General features: G+C 42.9%; 1 protein-coding gene across 4 annotated transcripts; it reads left to right on the forward strand.

Annotated features, from left to right (window-relative positions):
- Nucleotides 1-227: 227 nt before the first annotated feature.
- Nucleotides 228-6,903, forward strand: LOC140551179 (uncharacterized). Of its 4 annotated transcripts, none has more exons than XM_072674560.1 (5): nucleotides 228-479; nucleotides 1,461-3,451; nucleotides 5,092-5,185; nucleotides 6,618-6,667; nucleotides 6,843-6,903. In XM_072674560.1, the coding sequence occupies exons 2-5, from the start codon at nucleotides 1,463-1,465 to the stop codon at nucleotides 6,885-6,887; spliced, it is 2,178 nt and encodes a 725-aa protein (XP_072530661.1). In that variant the 5' UTR covers nucleotides 228-479; nucleotides 1,461-1,462; the 3' UTR covers nucleotides 6,888-6,903. The 4 variants fall into 4 exon arrangements, with proteins under 4 accessions (XP_072530661.1, XP_072530663.1, XP_072530660.1 ...); XM_072674562.1 differs by lacking the exon at nucleotides 228-479 and adding an exon at nucleotides 908-1,166; XM_072674563.1 differs by lacking the exon at nucleotides 228-479 and having other exon boundaries at nucleotides 1,609-1,746; nucleotides 1,842-3,451.
- Nucleotides 6,904-21,517: the final 14,614 nt, after the last annotated feature.

The raw sequence follows: 21,517 nt of genomic DNA on the forward strand, positions 1-21,517 counted from the left end.
TTATTGACCTTTTCTGATTATTATTATTAATAATAATAATAATAATAATAATAATAATAAAACATTAAAAGTGTAACTAAAAGTGTTCGTTATTATTATTATTATTTTTATTATTCTTATTATTCTTCTTATTATTTTTATTTTTATTATTATTATTATTATTGTTATTATTATAAAAAGCAGTTAAATGGAGACGTGAGAAATTAATAACGTTTTAAAAAGTAACTTTTATTTTGCCTAATTTTGCTTCCAGCGTTTGCTGCGTCCATGTTGGCTTGTGTGTTGGTGGCGAGCTTCACGTTAAAGAAGTGCCGTTTGTCTAGTCATGTGAAATAAAATAAACCAGCAGCGTTTTTATTGTTTTACTGGATCATTTCTGCGCTTCGTTTTTCTAAATGAAGTCTGTGTGTGCCTTCAGTAATATGTTCACGACCTCGGGGTGAAGCGGCGGCTCGGCTCTGGTTTTTACATTTGCTCTGGTAAGTCGGTAAACTATGCTAAGCTAAGCTAAGCTAACGAGTCGGTTCTTCTGAACCGGCGTTTTTATTATCAGTAAACAATCGAACCGATTCAGCTCCGAGTCCAACTGAACCGGCAATGATATTAGCAGAGACTGCGCAGTGATTAGGCTTGTATTATATGTAAAATACGTCTGAAAATGTACAAGAATATGATTATGATTAATTAATAATTAATTAATAATTTATCCTCATAAAATGCCAAAGGATGAGGAGATGTTAGGGACGGACTGTTCGAGTTGAGATTCCCTTTTGGTGTTGTTTGATTGTCCGTCGTCTTTCTTAGTGTATTTTGTGCTTTTGCTAATTACAGTCTGAATTTATTAATGTGAAGAAAAGCGAAATTAAGCAGAGGAGGCTGATGTTGACTTGACTTGTGAATCAACGAATCGTTTAATCGATTCATTAGAAGCCTGGCCTGTTTAAACGGCTAGTTCAAAGGAGTCGGTTCGGTGGATTGAATCGAACCAAAAATCGCTACTGCCACTGGAGCCACAAAAGGCCCTTTTTGCTTGTTAATGCTAAAGCTAAACTGCTAACCCAGCTAGCTGCATTCATTCAGACTTGTCTGCATAATTATTATAGGCCGTTTTACTATTTTTTCGAGGTTGGCAGGTTCATATTTGACCCCCATAGGCTTGAGTTAGGGTGGGTGCTCCTGGAAACCACTTTAAATCACATGTAGGGGAGCAGCTTGTGCCAGTGCCAGCTTGGCTCTCAGTCAGTTTGGGGCAGTAAACAAAATTGTTTATTAGGAAACAGACCAGACTGATCAGGCAGGAAGCATCTTTTAGATCCTGCTCAAAAGGAGACTGCAGATGTGATGTAGATGGCTTGCTTGTAGCTGGTTGACATTTTGGTTGAGGAGTGGAAAGTATTTGGTGGGTTATGTATGTCTTGACACATTCAGCTTCATATATATGTATATTTTTTATCTTCCAGTGATGGACCCTCTAAACCAGTTGAACGTCATGCGTCTTCAAGAGCCCCTTCCCACCGCGCTGGATCTCTCCATGGGCTGCAGACAGATTCCAGTTCGAGCGAGCTCCGTGGAGGCCCTGGATCTCGTGAAGAAGGCCAGTCGTAGTGATCAGAGCGATCGTAACTCAGGGACCAGAAGCAAAAAAAAAGTGGCTGCTCCCGAAAGTGACGTTTCCAGAACTTTCAAACAGGGTGCACCTGATGGTTCCCAGCTGGACCCCACATCTAGGTTTGGTTACGAGTCCAGGTATTGTTCTGTGTCCTTACACAACACCAACACTTTGCCTTTGCTCAGTGTCCTCCCCGCTGTGGCCCTAATGCCCTCGCCATGCCCACCCATAGACCCTGAAGATGACCGGACTAGTGTTGAACCGGATAAAGTGTTTACGCCGCCCTCCAGAAATCCACTCGAGAGGCTGATGGCGGCCGCTTCGCAGAACGTTGAGGCGGACTCTGGGACGCCAATGCGAACCAGAGGGACCACGAGAGCGGGGAAGAGCGCGCTGAACGGGCTGGATTCGCAGTCCCGGTACGCTAAAGCCGTTTACGGTGGCGAAAATATGGCTGAGTCGCCGAGGACTAGAAGCAAGAGCTTTCTTGTACCTCCGGGCAGCGCTTCTCCAACTCCTTCATTACATTCCATCAGCTCTGTGAGCGTCATATCTGAAGACTCGTCTGTGGTAGAGAGGCACTCGTTAGTCCGCAAGCAGACCGCTGTAGAAACACTATCGTCTGAATGTACCTTCTCCGAGGCGAATTCCCCTTGCTCTGTCGAGTACATTTCCAGCGACAGTGACGTAGTCGAGGTACCGGTGACCAACTCGACCTGCGAGGAATCCCCCAGCCATGCGGAAAAGATAACCCACGAACGGGAAACCCTTTCACCCCCAGGGCAGAAGCTTAATCTTAGCTGTGACACAGGCTGCAGACGAGCGAAACGTGCCTGTCGAGCTAACGCGCTCAGTTTCCAAGAGATCGCCGAGATTTTGGAGTCGAGTGAGGTATCCTCACCCGCGCTTCTGCAAGACAGCGATGCAGAAACCGACGCGTTCGTCGCTAAGAACTTCCAGTCTACCTCAGATGCAGAGGATGCAGACGTTCTGAGACCTCGGCAGGACGGTGCACCTTCGTCATCCTCGAGCCCATCTAAAAAAGCGACACCATCTAAAAGACAGAGGAGGAGCAACTCCGGACCCAAAAAGGGAATCAAAGGCAAGAAGCGGGCGAAGCCGTCGCCCCGCAGCAAAGCAGCCTCCGGGACGGCCAAGAGAAGGAGGAAAAAATCGCAGCCGTCCAGGTCGTCCACCTCCATGTTCTCCCCGGAGGAGCCGGAGATCAAGCTAAAGTACGTAAACCAAGCGAACAAAGAGGAGAAGAAGGAGGCCAAGGGGGACAGCTTCGCCCCTTACATCCGAATGGACCTGTCCACGTGCACTGTCGTCAACTTCCAGGAGGATGACGGTGTTGACGCTAGGGCGAAGAAAGGCCGGCAATCTTCCGCTGCTTCTGCAGCGTCCGGTATCGTGCCCACAACCTCCTATTTGCAGCTGGGACGGCTTACCTCGGACGACAGGACTCGGGCGGGTCAGCTGTGCTGCCTGTGCGGCAGGATGCCCAATTCTATAGGCTTGGGGGACTTGCACGGGCCCTACTATCCCTCTGGATATCAGCCGGACTCTTGCCAGATTGCAGCAAACCATAACAGCGAGTTGCCGCACAGTCTAGAGGGCAGCGGACATGGTTTAGAGGTCAGTGAGGTGGAAGGCCCGGCTGAACGGTTCAGGGAGCAGATCTCGTCGGATCAGTGGCCTGGTGCCCCTGGCAGCGAGTCTGGCAGCGACTGCAGAGAGCGCTGGATACATGAGGACTGTAGTATCTGGTCTGCGGGAGTTTTCCTGGTCAAGGGCAAGCTTTACGGACTGGAGGAGGCTGTCAGGCTTGCGCAAGAGATCGTGAGTCCAAGCGCAATTCATTTTCACATGACCACTATTCAGTAATGCGTGATCTTGAGTCATATCTGTGTAAAATCATGTAGTTTTACTCTAACTCAGTCAGAAACTCCGAAATTCACTGTTTTAAGGAACTTTTCTGCTAATAAAAGTCAAAAATGTACCGGTTAGAGCCCAGACCTAAGTGTAAATATTATTTATAATAATTAAATCAGTTAAATTAATTCAGCAGCTCATTCGGAAGTTATGTGATTAAAGTCACATGATGTTTTCTGTAAATATTCCAGATGTAATATCTCAGAACAACACTTTCCTAAGTTATATTTCAGCATTTTGTTCCAGAAATTGACTCCAAACTGGTTTTATAGAAAATATTAAAGTGTCTGAATTGTTCAGTGTGTTGAAACAGACCTTTAGAAGCAAAAAATACACTTAAACTGAGCTGGGTTTTGTCTCGAGCACCACTACCAAAGCACACTGGCATGTTCTCAATGAGGTCATATCTGCACACCTTCACAAACTGTCCTGTGATGCATCCTGGATGTTGATTTTTATATAATTTAAGGACTGAATGGGTTAAAGTGAAGAGTAAAGTGCTGTAAGGAGCTTTCCACATCTTTCAAAGGGTCTGAGACACATGTCACCATGGGGTTAAAGTCATGACTGTGCAAAGTAGCAAAGTAAACAATCACTTTTCCCTGAATTGGTTTTCCCCTAATTCTTCAGATCGGCGAAAAAGAAAAAAGAGAAGACAAATGTGAGATCGTAATTTTAGCTTCAGTCTGAAAGTATTTTGAGTTACGGCTCAATTTGTTTTAGGGACTTTTATTTTGGCACAGTCTGGCTTGAGCCACAATATCACCGACCAGCCAGATGGCCTGTTGAGCGTTACGAGAACTCTCGTTTACATTTCAACCAGTCGCTGCTCTCCTCATTTGTAACGTCTCTGGGTTGACTTGCATGAAGACCTTCCAAACCTCACACTAATATAACTCTGCTCTCCACTCAAACGCCGACGTTGCGTTCATGTACGTCCAGGTCTGTTCCTAGTCGGCTCAAGAAACACACGCGTTGACGTCACACCAACCATTTGACTATTTATTTAGTTGTCAATTTGATTTGGTCAGCGATTTTAGTCGACTTACTCGTGTTGCCTTATGGCTCTGTACCGGTTTTATCCTCACGATCTGTTTGTGACAACCATTACTTGTTGCACTCCTAGTTCAGATTGCAGTTCGGTATCTTTCAGCTCGTCCAAAAATACAGTACAGTACATCTGTCCACGAGGGGGCGCTCATAGTGTGATTTGTATTTATAGCAATACAATCGCATTACCCTCTCGTCCTGTAGGTGGAGCCCCGGAGCATAATCCTGACCTACTGCGTGTTTCATTACAGATACCATAATTAGTTCTGTGTAATTGGATGGACTGCAGCGATTTCTAAATAAAAAGGACTGTACTAAGTATGTGATGGTATTTGGGTAGCAGTTTTTAAAATCCGCTGTTATCAGTGAATTGTGTCTGCATGGCAAAATATCGTGAAAATGTCCTGAATTATCATGATGATGTAAGCTACATTATTTACAAGCTACAGCATTGTCAAATAAGAGCTTTCTTGGTTTTCTCCGTGTGATCGTTGCAGGTGTGCTCGGGATGTGACAGAGCTGGTGCCACCTTGGGATGTTTCTTTAAAGGCTGCCCCAATAAATACCACTTCCCTTGTGCTCTCCAGGCTGGTAAGTCTACTTCTGCTGCAGGTCGTTTGCTGGGCCCAGCATGTACTTGTTGTAGCTCTCTGTCCATTTACAAATGACAGAAATTGCACCTGGTTTTACTTTGATTGACCGATTCAGCTTTTTTAAAAAAGCTAGATTAGGCCCGAATCCCTCCCTATTTCCCAACATTAGGTCCAGTATGATGAGCCCAATAAAATGAGTGCGTGGTGTATATCAGTATTGCAGTCACAACAATATAGTGTTGAGTAAAACTGCTTAAAACACTGAAGTGCGTTACAAACCAGGTCAGTCTGGACAGTTTTGACCTTTTTGGAAACAGCACTTTGGCCCAATTGGGAACAAAACAGGGCCCAGTTTCCAGAAAGCATTCGTCTTAACAGGTAGAGGGAGGGAGGGAGGGAGGGAGGGAGGGAGTGTTCAGTGTAATGCCTGCCCAGTCCTGCTCCTGGCGATCCATCACCCTGAACCACGAGTTCGGCTCCAACCTTAATCTAACACACGTCATCCAGGTAACAAAGGCTCTGTCCCATTACTTGCACTTGCACCCTTGCACCCCTCATTTCAGCATGCTCGCTAGGTGTGCAAGACAAGGCTGTAGGATGCATCATTTCTTCACACTTCACACTTTTCGTCAAGACAATTACCTACGTTCCACAGCGATTTAGTGATGTTCCTCTCATAAACCAAACTCTCAGGGTGTGGAATCCGGATCTTTTTCTTTATCCAGCCTGAAATGGTTTCGATATTTAACTTGTCGTAGTGATATTAACCCTTTGTTATCCGTAAAATGATTCTCTGTCACCAACCACTTCTATTTTAGCAGCAGCTGCAGCTGTTAAACCCAGCGTTGTGGCACATGCGGTATTTGGTGTTTCAGCAGCGTCAGTGTTGTATACAGGTGAAGGAAAGTCAGTCAATCCTGCTCGGAACTTTCAGACGCCTTCAATGCCCGCTCTGCTTTTATCCACCTTTCAACAACTTCATAAAAGTGCACTTTTACACAAGGGGCTTAGGGCTAGGGCGTATATTGGGACAGGGCCAAAGGCCTCCAGAGGCTTCAGGGCTGGATCTGAACTCTTCTGGCTGGCTGGTACATCTACTGGAGCTGGATTAAGCACCCATGGACTAAGGCTTACTCTATTTTAACAGTACTAAGAAAGCATGGGTCCATAACCCCTTTTCATGTGGATTATACAGCATGTAATCTGATCCAATGCCATCTAATACCCCGGCGCTCCTAAATCATTGGAATATCATGATGCTGAATACTAGCACTCATTGTTTATTTAATTATTATGATAGATTTTATTAGATGGATGGGGGTTTTGGGAGCAGTCTTATCAACATTTGGATGGTCTTTCTTGTTGAGGTTTGCCAGTTGAATCTCTCTTGTTTATCTTGTGGACTGATATTCATGTGTTGATCTTCACAGGTTGTTTGTTCAATGAGGAGAACTTCACGATAAGATGTCCAAAGCACAAGGTAAACCCCCCCAGAACGCTTGCTTTACTTTGACCCCCCATAAACGCTTCTACTACATATATTCTTGTACATGTAGAACTGTGTACATATGGTTTGTAGCGGTTTACAGAAGCACAGTCTCTGTTTATCTTTCAGTGAACAGTCTTCACTTCCTAATTTCTTTCTTTCTTCCCAGAATAAATCACCCAGAACCAGCTTGAGCAGACTGCAAAACAGATGACACACTACCGTGGAGGGTACGTGCTTCTGCAATTCTCCTCTCGCACTTTAACAGTTAGCTTTTACGGTGAAGCTTGTGTTGTGAACTCAGTAAGTACATAAAATCACCTTCGTCACTCAGAGCACCTTCAGGTTTTCTAGTTTTGAAGTGTTGGTGCAGCCTTGGTTGCTCACATACACTGATCAGCCAAAACATTAGTACCACAGACAGTTAAAGTGAAAAACATTGATTATCTTCGTCTACAGTGGCTTCATCCGTCCAGGGATGGGATCTGCATATTAGGCAGCAAGTGGACAGTCTGCTTCATTTGTATTAGGGACTTTTATTTTGGCACAATATCATCGATCAGCCTCTGCTTGCAGCGTAATCAGCAAGCTGATTGGCCCTTTTGGTTAAATGGTGGGACTTATGGGATCTTATGGGACTTATGGGATCTGCATATTAGGCCGCAAGTGAACAGTCAGTTCGTAAAGCTGATGAAGGTGTTGAATTCAGGAAAATGGTCAATCACAAGCACTATCCGGGGTAGAACATCTCATAAACATCAGGCAGGTCTTGTGGGATTTTGTCTGGTATGCAGGGTCACAGGCACCTGAGGATTATTGATGCTGATGGAGGCCCCACATCACAACTTACAGGATCTGCTGCTAACATACTTGTGCCAGATACCACAGGTTGCCTTCAGAGGTCTTGTGGAGTCCATGCTACTATGGTCAGATAGGTTGTAGAAGCACAAGGGCAGATATTAGGCAGATGGTGTTAATGTTGTGGGTCATCTGTGTGTATCTGTGAACCGAGGCAGCACCTTGTACTTCAGGGGTGGTGCAATAGCAGTGCCGGAGGGCCGGATTTCTGCATTTTTTGCTGTGCACCCCGTTGCCCACCCCTGCCATATTTTATACACTCAATTAAATAAATGTTAAAAATGATTTAGACATATACAGTAAAGTAGTCGTAGACCAACATTAAGACCTTTCTGCTTGTGCATGCCTGGCATTTTCAGCCATGATTTTTAATGAACTGTTTTGTGTGTGTCTGGATCCACAGAAAACACTACACACAACTAACTCTGAGAACTGAGGAGCAGCAAAGCTCTAAAGAGCGCATGGATTTTCACCAACCGGCGGGACGGCCAGTCCGATGGAGCGCAAGGCCTCACGCAGGGACGTGCTCTGGCTGCAGAGGAAGAATCCGGTTTACGTTTTAATTTTCTCTCTCATAGGGATGTCTGTGGAGTTCACCTATCAGATCATCTTCTCCTCCTCATCCTCCTTTTTCTTCTTCTTCTTCTTCCTCTTCATGTTCTGTTCACATTTGGTTCGGAGTGAACGTTTACAACATCGCCTCTTTTTAATCTCAGACTTATGATATCGACTTGTTTACAGTGATTTACAAGCGGATGAATGTTCAGAGTACCAAACCCAGAACTACAGTTCCCGGACCTACTGTTGATGATGGTAGATTTATTTTTTAATGATATTGTTTGGGTGTTGCCACTCTCTGTGCTGGAGGATCATCATACCATTCCTTTGCACATGAGTGGAGCTGAATGGACAAATTTAACACAATTTTTTTTTTTTTTTTTTAAAGCTGTTTTTCAAGGCCAAACGTCTGATTGAGGGCTTGGACCTCAATTAATTGGCTTGTTTTCAAAGGTATTTTCTGTATTATTATTATTATACAAGATGATGATAATATAATCACCATGTGAAATGCTGACCCTCAATGGCCACTTTTTTTCTGGTAAACCTTCCGCATAGGTGCACTTTGCAGGTTTACGCTGGACTGTAGCCTCTGTTGCTGCATAATCCCTGTTCTGCTCTATCCATCAATGGTAAGGACCACCACTGACCAGATATCATTTGGGTCGTGGACCATTCTCAGCACAGCAGTGGAATGGACATGGTCATTGGGGTGTTGGTGGGACTTTTAAACACTATGTACACATACTGACCACCGGATTAAATACACTGACCTTGCTTTTTAAACCCACACTTTGGCTGAGTCGTCCTCTGGCCCTGAGGAATCTGACAGTCCTCCAGCACAGTTGTGTGCTTTTTGTACTTAAGCACACCTTGTTCATTGCCATGTTCAGTAGCTCTGTGCTGGACTCAGGCCCCCTTTGCCCACCCTTTCATCGATCACTGATCGCAGAACCACTGTAGGCTGGATATTTTAGCTGGTAGACCACTCTTGTATCCTGGCTGTGACACACACAACCACCCACCCACCAACGTGCCACAGCAATATAGGCATCTGTCGTGCTGAGAATGGACCAGCAGCTAAATAATACCTGGTCAGAGGTGATCCTGTGGTGGTCCCTTGCCACTGATGGACTACAGTCTATATTTCCCCATAGCGTAAGACCACCTTCTTCATGGAATGCAACATTGAGGGGCTTAGTTTGTTTTCAATAGCTTTCAATCCCTTTTTTTTTTTTTACATTTTTGAATCCATTCCTATTAGGCTGTAATGCTGCCGGAGTCAGATCTTTTCAGAAGGTACCATATGCACTCTATACGTGAACATATTTATATGTATTTTTGTTGATTTCCTGTGTATAGGCCTATTTATTTGCAGATTTTCAACCTCAGCTGAGAGGAGGGCGCATTTCGGAAGGCAAGAAATTGGCCCTCTTATTTATTGGTTGATCTTCTACATGACGAGAAGTGGTGGGTTTGCGTGTGACGCACGTTTCGTTTTTGTTCTGGAGTCTGAATTCATGACCTGACATGGGGAGGAGCTGCTGCGTGTGTAGGATGTACAATTTCACCCTATGCCTTGTGACGTCTCTGTGGGTCCTGTTCCAATAAACGTTTTTACTACCTTTGCCTCTTCGCCCTGCTGGTGTAAGTTTTACTGGGTTGTTCTGGGCTGATTTGGCCTGGTGGTGCAGGTGCTGGTGCTAGAGGAGCCCTTTACGGTTGTAGGTTCATCTGTTAAGGTAGAGAGTTGTGCATTAAAAAGAAAAAAGTGAAATCACAAATTTTGCTTTAACCATTTTTAAACATTCCAGCCAAACATGGCTAATCCAGTAGGGTGGGGGGTTTTGTAACAGGTTAAATTGAGCTCAGTCGAGACAATCCGTTCAATATAGTTGAGTGTAGACGTTCTGTCCATCCTGAGTGCGTAAAATTAATAAAAAAAATAATGGCTAATTTATTTTGAACCACAAAACTGCATCAAAACCAGCTGAATCAACTTTTAATATATTTGATGACCTCTGCAGTATGTTTCTTTGTGCCTGAATGTCAATAAAATGTTGTTAAAACCCCTGTTTTGGACGTATATATTGGGACATGGCCTTTTCCCATTGAAAACAACTTACAATATAGAGAAGTTTCGGCTTTGTCTAGAGTGATCTGTGAAGCTAGACTTGGATTAGACACTTTCCAAAGACTTTTTACATCCAAACCTGCATAAATAAAAGTTCACTAAAGTCTTTGTCAAAAATGCATTGACTTGACCCTGAGAACAGCCCTGCAGGGGGCGCCACACTTCTGAAATTGCCTAGTGGGACCGAGCCATGTTGGTCGAAGAGTCTCTGAATGCAATGCAGTGAACCCCAGCAACGTTTGAGGCCTCAAGTCATAAAGTCTTAATTGTTATTTTGACAGAAGGCAGAAATCCCTTCACCTCAATTTAATGTCATATACAGGCCTAAACCTTCTGTTCCAGCTTCATCAGAACACAGGCCTGTTTAGCTGGCCCTTTAAAAACCTCTACCACTGAGCAGTAAGGACAGTATGGCTTTCTTCTGATGACTCTTCCACGGAGATCATACTTGTGGAGGTTTTGCTGCACAGTAGAACAGTGCACCACTACTTCCAGGGCCTGCACCTGCACCATCTTCCAAAAGGTTGGCCAGCATGGCCAAGTATGGCCAAGCATGTCCAACATCTAATGCAAGATACACTACACTGGCCAAGAGCTGCTTAACCAGCTAGCTTACCATCATAGGGTCATCATGTTTTCATCTGGACGACCAGCTTTTTTAAGCACCTTGACCATCAAAGACCAGCCTAGACCACTTCAGCAGGGGGTTATCCTGGATAGTTTTTGGTGTTCAGACCAGAGAGAGATAAAAATGAGCTAATTATGTGACTTTTACTCACAAATGTAGATATTAAACATCACTCTGGTGAACGAAAATTGACTTTATGGAGAAATGTCAACCTGGTTCCCCACGTCAAATAGCTAACAATGGAAGTAGCACCTTTTTTATAGCTAACAGTGTGTCTGAAACCACATTAGCAAGTCTGGAAGTGAGATTTGAGCTGGTTTGAGAGATGTGTGATGATTCAGGCATGTAGTTTAGTCTTAGCTAATTGCTAGGCCTGAGATTTCCTAGTTAGCAACATTAGCATTGTAGCTCCAGTGCATCTAATGAATCTGAGAACTGAATACATTTGGCCAATATGGCATTACACTGAGATCTCTCATCTAGACGGCCTTTCAGACGAGCTATCTTGACAGACAGTGGCTCATCAGTCTTGTGGAAAAGCATGTGGGGTTTGTTAACGGCCCATTTCCAAGCCTAGCGCCCTCCTCAAATCCAGCCTGAGGGGCATTCGGAGGGTCATTCTGAGCAGCGTTACATTTTACACATAGCGAAATGTGAGGGAATTCCACTGTCAGCACACATGGCTGTTATGTCCAGCCGTTCTTCTTCATGGTGCACATAGCAGTGAAGCTGCGGCCCGGCACCTGTCTCTGCCCGCAGGCATGGCGTTACAGATTTAGCCGATATGTGACAGAGACTTATGTTGCTGGACCTCCTGCTGATTTATTACAAGCAAGGTCAGAATGCAGTAATGCTTGACGGTGCTGCGGCCAGCAGACTGCATGTGATGGACTGAGAAGGAACTCAGATAAACTGTCTGAAATATGGGCTGGTCTTGACTTACTGGGCCAGACTAACTGAGATATATTAGGACGAGGCTAATAAAGGACATTCTCCATTAGAAACCCTTTTCAGTTCCAGCTCCAGGCTTGGGTGTTCATTATTAATTAATTTTAATGTTTTTTTTATTATTTTTTTTTTTTTATAAAAAACAACCTTTATTTAATCAGTTCTGAATAATATTAATACAATTAAAAATTCAAATTACACCAATTACAAATAATATAAATTAATATACAATTCCTGATACGTTCAACTTAAATATACATTAATTAATTCTAAGTATAAGTCTATAAATTTTAATTTTCTTTTTTGTGCATACTCTATTAAGTCTTATAAAATTAATTGCATAGACTATCAACTTTTCTGTAGAAAATTTAATTTATAATATTATATTATTTATGTATTATTTTTAATTATTACTATTTATAATAATAGTAATATATTTGTTAAAAATATAGAATTTTTATGTCTGTCCAAGTTGTTCTGGTCAAATTAAATGCATAAAATCTGCAAACAAATAATAATAAAAAAACAACAACAACATGTGACCTGCACTCGGTGATGTCACTTCCTCTGGCTGGAAGCATGTGGAAGGCGGGAAGGCGAGACATATTTTATTAGCTATTATTAATAGCAATATTATTATTATTATTATTTATTATTATACAGTATTGATTAATTGGCATCTTATTTTATTGATTTACTGTGTTTATTAGTAGTTGATTCTTTTTTGATGATATGTCGAAGTGTCCGACATCTGTTCCCTATAACAGCGCTCTATACAGTGATCTGGATGTTCATGTAGGGGGTAGTGAACAGGGCACGGTTTGGGACACAGCCTCACTGTATGACCTGCTGTAGGCCTTTCCTTTGCTTACTCAGTTGGTTTGATAGCTTCACCTCCTGCTCTGCTGGTTCTGTAAAATGCTAACCGTTGTGTTTACCCTTTAGGCCTAGTGAAGCTGCTGTAATTAGGCACCTGTGGGCTATTTGTTTTCCGTTTGTTTACCCGGCCTGATTACACGGCACTGCTCTGACCTCTCAAGGGCCAAGGGGTCATGGCCCTGAGGTCGACTGCGAGAGTTGCGAGAGTCTTGCGAGGCCTGTCCACAACAAACCTCACCCTGACTGTCCCTGAGCCTCTAGGCAGATATAGGCAGAAATACACTACACGGACAAAAGTATTGGGACACCTGCTCATTCCTTGGGAGATGTCTTCTGTGTATGAAAAGAGTGGATCCTGCTTTTGATGGAGTAACTGTCTCCAGGGAATGATTTCTTGGAGCATGGCTGTGAGGATTTGATTGATGTTGAATGATTACGATCACCATCCAGACTCTTTCCCAGCTCTCCAACTCGACCCAGAAGTATTAGATGAAGCACCATCACCATCATTCCAGAGAGCAAAGTTCTTCCACTGCTCCACAGCTCAATGCTGGTGTGTATGAGAATAAGTGCCCTAAATAGAGGAAAATTGGGTTTACATTACTGAAAACATTGATTCCAAACTTTTGACTGGTAGAGTGCACACCCCTACAGTGAGTGTGAGAGTGTGTGTGTGTGTGTGTGTTTAAGAGCGAGTGTCTCTTAATCTGTACTTTCCCTGAGCTCAGCCATTCTTTACACAGCTGACCACTCAGCTGTTGCTCACACTTGCGCTCCTCCAGAGGCTTGTCTGGACACACACTGCCCCATATAGCTCCTATAATGATAATGATTTGCTGATAATCCATAGCAAGGGCACAGTCACACACACACACACACACACACACACACACACACACTTAGGGTTTACTTCAGTTCAATTCTGAAATCACTTGTATTGTCATTGGACAGATGGTTAAATTTGACAAATGTTTGTGGACACCCCTTCTAATGAATGTTTTCAGCAACTTTAAGTTAAGCACCCATTGCTGACACTGATGTGCAAATGCACACACGCACACACACACACACACACACAGACACACAGCTTATCTAGGCCCTGTAGGACGTCCTGCAGCAAATAAACATGAACCTGATACTGACACCATGCTGCCTAATATTGCCAGGCGTGGGCTAGAGGGGTATAAATCCCCCCAGCATTAAGCTGTGGAACAGTGGAAGAACTGTGTTCTCTGGAATGATGGATGGTGGAGCTCCATCCTCCATCCTTTTGGGATGAGTTGTGTCCCTAGCTCCATTGTTCCTAGCTAACAAGAGCCAGCATCGGTTAAGAGTAATGAGGGGAGAGAGTGCCACCTACCCACCTGGAGAGACTCTTCAGGATGCTGATAGCAAAGCAGGAAACTCAATGGAAACCCTGTGCCATAGTCAATACATACTTATGAAAAAAGACCAATTGTGATGTATGTAAATTATCACTGATTTGATTGGCTGTGAATCAAACTTCAGTGTGAATGGGCGGGGCTAAACTGCTGCAGGGTCGGTAGGGCCACTCCTTCGTTGCCCGATCGGTGTGCTTGGGATCATTGTCATGCTGGAAGACCCAGCCACGCTCCATCTTCAATGCTCTCACTGGTGGAAGGAGGTTTTGGCTTAAAATCTCACAATACATGGCCCCGTTCATTCTTCCCTTAACACGGATCAGTCCCCAGGATCGGGCCCCAGATTGAGGGAGATTATCAAGGGTCTTGTAGGTCTTCCATTTTCTCACAATTGCTCCCACAGTTGATTTATTCACACCAACCTGCTGCCTATTGGAGATTCACTCTTCCCAGCCTGGTGCAGGTCTACAAGTTTCTTCCTGGTGTCCTTCGACAGCTCTTTGGTCTTGACCATGGTTGAGATTGAAGTCTGACTGTTTGAGGCTGTGGACAGGTGTCTTTTACACAGTGGAGGACAGAAGAAGTTACAGGTCCATGAGAGACAGAAATGTTGCTTATTTGTGGGTGACCAAATACTTATTTTCCACCATTATTTACAAATAAATTCTTTAAAATTTCTTGACTTTCTCATTTTGTCTCATATTTGAAGTGTACCTGTGTGAAAATTACAGACTTCTCTTTCTCTTTCTTACAATGAAGGGTGTGTTTAATAATACTAATAAATACTCAATACTAAGGAAAAAATCAAGAAAAATAATTGTAATGATATTTGCCCTTTAATATACTGGTTAGCGGGCCGTTCCCTTCAGTTGCCGCAGTCCAAACATGACTGCACTGTTCTACTGTGAAAAGGCCAGTTTTTAGGAGAATTTGGGTGAAGATGGAAAGGAGGAAGAAGATGTTAGCTGGCAGGGTGTGCTGACACTGAAGCGTCCAGGCTGTTTGGACCATACGAGTGTTAGCATTTCACAGCTTATTTGGATGACTTTTCCGGACCGGGCCCTAAACAAAGCACTCCCAGAAATCCGCTCTGTCTTTGAGGCCGAGAGCTGCTCCAGCTTCGCGGTCTTGCGTAAGCGGGATGAAACTGTAGGTGCCATCATTGGACACAGAGGCCTTTTTGTTTTTCCGCTGCTGAAATAAAACAGGGCATTGATCAGGTGACGACCTGATTGCTCACGAAGGCCAGTGACCCTGATGTTTGGTTGGCCGTCGGCCCTCATTTTCCCCCCACCAACAACACTGGTGATTTGTGGTCCTGCTTGGCAAAGAGATGACTCAGCAAACAGGGAGAAAGAAAAGCAGCATCCTGTACGAGATAGCGGCATTATTGTCTAAGTTAATAGCTCAGGAAGCGACCAGGAGTTGATGAGGTCTTCAGAGTTTCAGGCCCATTAGAAAACATCATTCACACTCTCATTCCTTGCTGACATCCGAAGCACAAAGCAGAGCAGAGACGACCCAGACGACCACGGATTAAGCTGAAGTTGAGATGGTGCCTGGAGCTCGAAGAATGAAGGGGTTTCATTGGATGGAGAAGGATGAAGATTGGCGGCCTTGCTTTTCGCATTAATAGGACTTGAACTAACAACCTCCTGATTATTCCTGATATTCCTCCTGGTATTCCAATATCCTGCCGTCAAAGAAAAAGGCAAAACCCCCAGAAAATTTTAAACCTTGACCAGTTAAAGAACCACAACAAGTTCCTTATTATCTCCTTTATTTATTTATTTACTATCCTATTATTATTATTATTATTATTATTATTATCTCCTCCCACATTATTATATCCTGATGGGATGGTCTGAACTCATTAAACGGTGCTTTGTCTGGATCAATTACTCTAAAAAACATAGCCGCCGTTTTTCCATTCCCTCCCATTCTATAGAAACGAAGCCAAAAATGTTCGACATGTTGTCAAATTTGCAACCAGAGTCTGCATTCGAGTGTTTATCGGTTTAAAGGTTGTTCATATCAGATTAAACTTCACATGTCTGTAAGCATGCCCACCAAGCATGAAGAGCCCTAGGATATCACAAAGCAACGACATAGCCCAGTGTAGCCCCGCCTTCTTTCAATATAGCAGAATAATAAAATAAATAAATAAATGAAATAGGCCTGTATTAGCACTGAGAACGCTAACTGATGGGATTTGGAGACACTGGAGATGGAGAGGCAGTTTAGAGGAGGGAGATGAGATGGAAAATGGGCGTAGTTTTTGTTATTGACACATATGCGGATGGGTGGGGCTACACATCATGCTGCGACCAGCCAGAAGGGGCGCTAGACCTGTGGTTGCTTCACTTTGCCCATGTTTTCTATGGTTGTTGGTTTGGTTAAATACTCAAGGTGTGGGCTAGAGGGGCTAGAAGAACCCAAAGAACCCTGTTGAGGGCTCCTTGTCTTCTACATGGGACCTTTTCTCCAGTAAATGATGGATCCTCACATTAGCTTGTCAGATATACACAGGTTCTAGGTAGTTTCTTAACATTTCATTGGCCATTATGAGTTATTGTCATTTTCAACCCCCTAAAATCAGTATTGGTATCATACAGCCCCCCCCCCCCACCTCTCCCCCGATCTATCAATCACTCTCACTTTGTCACCAGACAAACATCTCGCATCCGTTTCTGCTCCAGAGGCCGAAGTGCTTCTCTGTCCTCGTTTCCTACCTTTCAATCTCCTCGTCTGCTGTGCCACACAGAAACCCATCCATCAACAGGACAATCTTATAGAGTGTTATTCTGCTGTTTCCTGCCGCGGCTCCACGGTCATTGTTATCCCACAAAGGCCGCTGTTTGTGGCCCTTTGACGAGTTCGGGGAATGACCTCGTCTGGCCTCGTCCTATTGACTTGATTTAGCCCGGGTTAGTTCAGGAGTGTGACCGCGACGGACCCCTATCTGCATTTAGGGGGCTGTTACATACGTCTGCCATTTTTTCTCCTAGCTTCTGAATTGCAAATTGGAGCAGAGTGATTTTGAGGGCACTACAATTTCCAACAATGCTCCATTATTAGCTAGTGAACGGCACGGATCGCTACATGAGCTGAATGTGATTTCCCTGTTTCTTGTAACTAAGCAACAAGTCAAGCAGTATTATTGCAATTGGTTGCGTCGGGGGGTCATGATAGACTCTGATGAAGCTGTGTCCACAAACATGCTGAAGTGTATGTATAGCCCCTCTAGCAATCCTATGGCTGCTTAGAGGAGCCCATGGCTGCAGTTTTACAGTGACTTCTTCAGTAAAATACTGAACATGAAGTCTCTGAATGTTAAAATCATGTCCAAATACACTTAAAATCCATAAGTATGGTTTTGCTGTCATGCAATACAAAACCATGTATCTCTAATTTTACTTTTTAGCATATTTTGAATCTGGAAGTTCTTCTTTTCAGGATGAATGGACCAATAGAAATGCTACTGCATTGAGAGTTTTTATTTGTCATTTTGGAGATTCAAGGTTTTTTATTGACAACAATTATATGGAATTTCGATATATGCAACATATATTTGACACATATAGAAATAAATATGCTATATAGTGTATAGCCCCTCTAGCCATTCTATGAGCAGTTGTTTTGGAAAGTTGTCCTAAGCTGTGCTTAGAGGAGCCTATAGCTGCTGATTGTTGGGACATAGTTTGAGGAGTCAGAGTATTTATAAAGCTTTGAAATTGGCACCCATGGCCCTTACCTAATGAAAACTGTGAACCTAGCCATAGCTCTCACAAGCTAATAAAAAAATCTCTTGGGGTGTCCAAACTTTTGCATGGCACTTTTTTTTTTTAGTCTAACATTGTAAAAAAATAGAAATATTACACTGTTGGATTGACTGTCTGTACTGTCCAGGAAGAAAGAAGAAGGCTTTTTCTACTAGAGCGTTGCTGTGAGGATTTGATTGCATTCAGCAACAGGAGCATCAGTGAGGTCAGGATGTTGGACGAGCACCACCCCAACTCATTTTAAGCATGGCACCCAATATAGTTCATGTTATCTGCTCCAGAGAGTCCTATTGTATTGGCAATACTCACTTTTCTGCCTTATGGGGAGTGTGTCAGAGCCTGGCGATATAAAAACAGCTATTTTTTATGATTTTATTATATATATTTATTTTATATATTTATTTTGCAGTTTATGTTTTGATCATAATAATAAAATCTGCAAGCTATTAAATGACGACAGCAGAATCTTCCCGGATGAAAGCAGTTAGTGTTGGCTTGGTGTTGCGACTGGTGAAGACTGGCGGTTAGACAAAGTGACATTCATCAGATCAGTCCTTAAATCCATCCATGTGTTTTTAGTGCTAATTAGCCAACTCTCCAACCCCCTCCAGCCGTACACAGCACAATGCCAATGATAGAGTAGGGATCTATTTCAGTCACAGCCCCACAGGTCTTCTTCGTTGGATTGTAGGCCGCAAAAAGTCAAAGGTCAGGGGTTGAAGGAGGAGCCCGGTTACCAGAGAGATGTTGAGGCGCGCTGGAGTCTGGGGCACTTGGTGAACTGAGCAAACAGCACATTCTACAGCCTAAAATGTGAGGCCAGGGAACTGTCTGTGTCTGGATTAATGGCAGGTTTGTCCACAGACGGTAATGCCTATACATTCCTCACATTTTAGAAAGGGGAGGGCTTATCCTGTATTAAACCACACACTGAATGGCCATTCTCCTCAAAGGAAACCTTTCATTAATGTAGAACCAGTAGGACTGATGTCTGAATGACCCGAATACATGAATGGTTAAAGGAATTCCTGACAGTCCTGAAAAAAGTACCTCCGATTTTTGGAAAGCACAACTTCCAGCTTTGATTCCAGTCATTTTGGAGTCAATTTCAATTCTGTTTCCAAGTAATGGGAATAGATGGAGCCATGGTTTCCAAGAGCCAGTTCCACAACAATCAAGATGAAAGAATCCAGCAAAATGAATATTAATTATACAATATTAATAAAGCACATAGCAGACTATTATAACTAATGAATAAATGAAATTCAGTCGTCAAATAGCAGTAGTCACTAGTCGCCACCATGACCACTAGAAAGCGCCTCTGTGATTGCGCTAATTAAACATTAGCACCCCACCATTCAATTTATATGTTATGCTAATACTAAGCTATTGGTGGTGTTCCTCACACTGGATTTAATGCTCCTTACAGCAAGTCCAGCTGAAGCACGGACACTTAAGGCTCATAGAACAGCTCAAGTTCATTGCATTTCTTTCTATAGCGCAGTTTTACAGCAACGTCTTCAGTAAAACACCGAACATGAAGGTTCTGAGTGTTAAAATCATGTCCAAATACATTTAAAATCAACGAATGGCTGCTGTCGTGCAATAAAAAGCCTTGTATCTCTAGTTTTGTTGCTTTTCACTTTTTGACATATTTTGAATCTGGCAGTTCTTCTTTTCAGGACGAATGGACCAATAGAAATGCTCCAAAATTGACTTTTATATTTACATTTACATTGAAGGCATTTAGCAGACACTTTTATCCAGAGCGACTTACAAAAGTGCTCTCCTATTTATCCAAGAAAAACCTCAGCTAGTTTGAATATACTAATAATTTAAAGATACCTCAAAGTTTAGACTCTACTAAACACAAGACAATAAGGACTATTCGCCCAAGTCCTCTTGGAAGAGGAGGGTCTTCAGTCTGTGTTTGAAGAAGATTTGGCCTTCCACTGAAAGTTAAGGAGGTTTTTTTCCCCTGCTGTAAAGTTGTCATTTTGGAGATTCAAGGTTTTTGCTTGACAACGATGATATGGAATTTCGGTATATGCAACATATATTTGCCACATATTGAAATAAATGTGCTATATAGGTCGACTTGCTATATAGGCCAAAATGTGCTATATGAAATATGGGACATAAACTTTAGCTATATATATATATAATGAAACATAATTTTAACAAATGACTTGCAACAATTTCTATAATGGCATCGTTACACAAGATGTCATTTAAACCTTCTTAACTTCAATATTTTCAATAACTTCAATGTAAAAAGAGTTCATTCAATTTCAAATCATTTTGGATATTTTCTATTGGTCCATTCATCCTGGAAACACAGTACATATCATATACCGTATATATCATATATAAATTACAGATATTTACTATAATTGATATATAATTTATGTATTTATATACCTACTACTACTAATATATATATGTGTGTATACATTAGTAGTAGTAGGTAAATAAATATATGCATGACCCATTTATTACATGTATCCTATATATATATATATATATATATATATATATATATATATATATTGTAAATACACCAAATTCTTTATAAAACATGTGCATAAATAACCATATATCAGATTTCCTCATGGCCATCAATGGTCTGATTAGTCAGTTAATAGCTGACGGATTAATCCAGTGGTTCTCAGTCCTATACTGAGTGCTTTTCCTGCTTCAGCGTACCTGAGCTAATGTTCTGGAATCTGCAGAGCAGGAAGCCTCCAGGACCACCGATGGGAAGCTGGATATTTTTCAGATATTTACTGCTGACAATGCCACGTCTCACTGCAGCACCTATAATGAATTCATGACATCATGAGAAAGTAGTTGCCCCAGTGACACAGTCCCCCGGTTGCCATGGGGCTGGTGAAATGGCACTGCCAGTTTTGTGTGGATTGGGGGTTTTGGGAGGGGGATGGGGGTGGTGGGGGTGAGGTGGGGACAAACAGAAGTGCAATTGGCAGCATGTTTGTCCAACATCTTTCTTCTCACAGTGAGACCCAGTGTGATTCTGGGGTACTGAGGAGGTCACTGGCTCCGATTGCTTGGTCACAAGACACCCCTTGACCAACGCATGCACTCATTCAAACACACACACACACACATTAGATACACTCTATGGTGGGTCGTCCTCTGTGTCTGTGTGTGTGTGTGTGTGTGTGTGTGTGTGTGTGAGAGAGTGTTTGCAGAGTTCACATACTTTCCTCATGTGGCTTAATGTAGTCGAGTGAGCTGACAGCCGTTACCCACACTCAGTGAAAACAGGAAAAAGGGGCGAGAACAAAACCACCAGAACAAGCAAGGCCTAGAGCTACAACCTCAGTGGGCTTTTCCCTGTTATTTATATATATACAGTATATATGTATATCTGTGTAGGTCATCACTATATGTGTTAAAACGCTGAATGTTTTTATTACAATCTTAGACCAATCCTGCTGTCACCCCCTTCAGCGAGTATCATGGCTTGTAAAACGCTTCTTGTGGCAGCTAGGAGTTATTCAGTTCATGTTTGGGGGAAAATTTTGGGGGTTCGGGCCCATTCTTCCTTTCAAACGACTTCTAGTCCAGTGAGATCCTTGGGTCGTCTTGCGGCCCTGCTCTTTTGAGGTCTATCTAGAGATGTTTGATGATGTCAGGCCCGGGGAACCATGG

This window comes from Salminus brasiliensis, chromosome 3, assembly GCF_030463535.1.
Source record: "Salminus brasiliensis chromosome 3, fSalBra1.hap2, whole genome shotgun sequence".
NCBI classification, from domain to species: domain Eukaryota; kingdom Metazoa; phylum Chordata; class Actinopteri; order Characiformes; family Bryconidae; genus Salminus; species Salminus brasiliensis.

What these genes read in the sequence shown, in the direction of transcription:
- LOC140551179 (XM_072674559.1), top strand. Translation starts at nt 1,439, where the DNA reads ATGTATATTTTTTATCTTCCAGTGATGGACCCTCTAAACCAGTTGAAC. An exon ending in TCAGGCTTGCGCAAGAGATC is followed by an intron (nt 3,452 to 5,091) that starts GTGAGTCCAAGC and finishes TGATCGTTGCAG; the next exon opens with GTGTGCTCGGGATGTGACAG. An exon ending in TAAGATGTCCAAAGCACAAG is followed by an intron (nt 6,668 to 6,842) that starts GTAAACCCCCCC and finishes CTTTCTTCCCAG; the next exon opens with AATAAATCACCCAGAACCAG.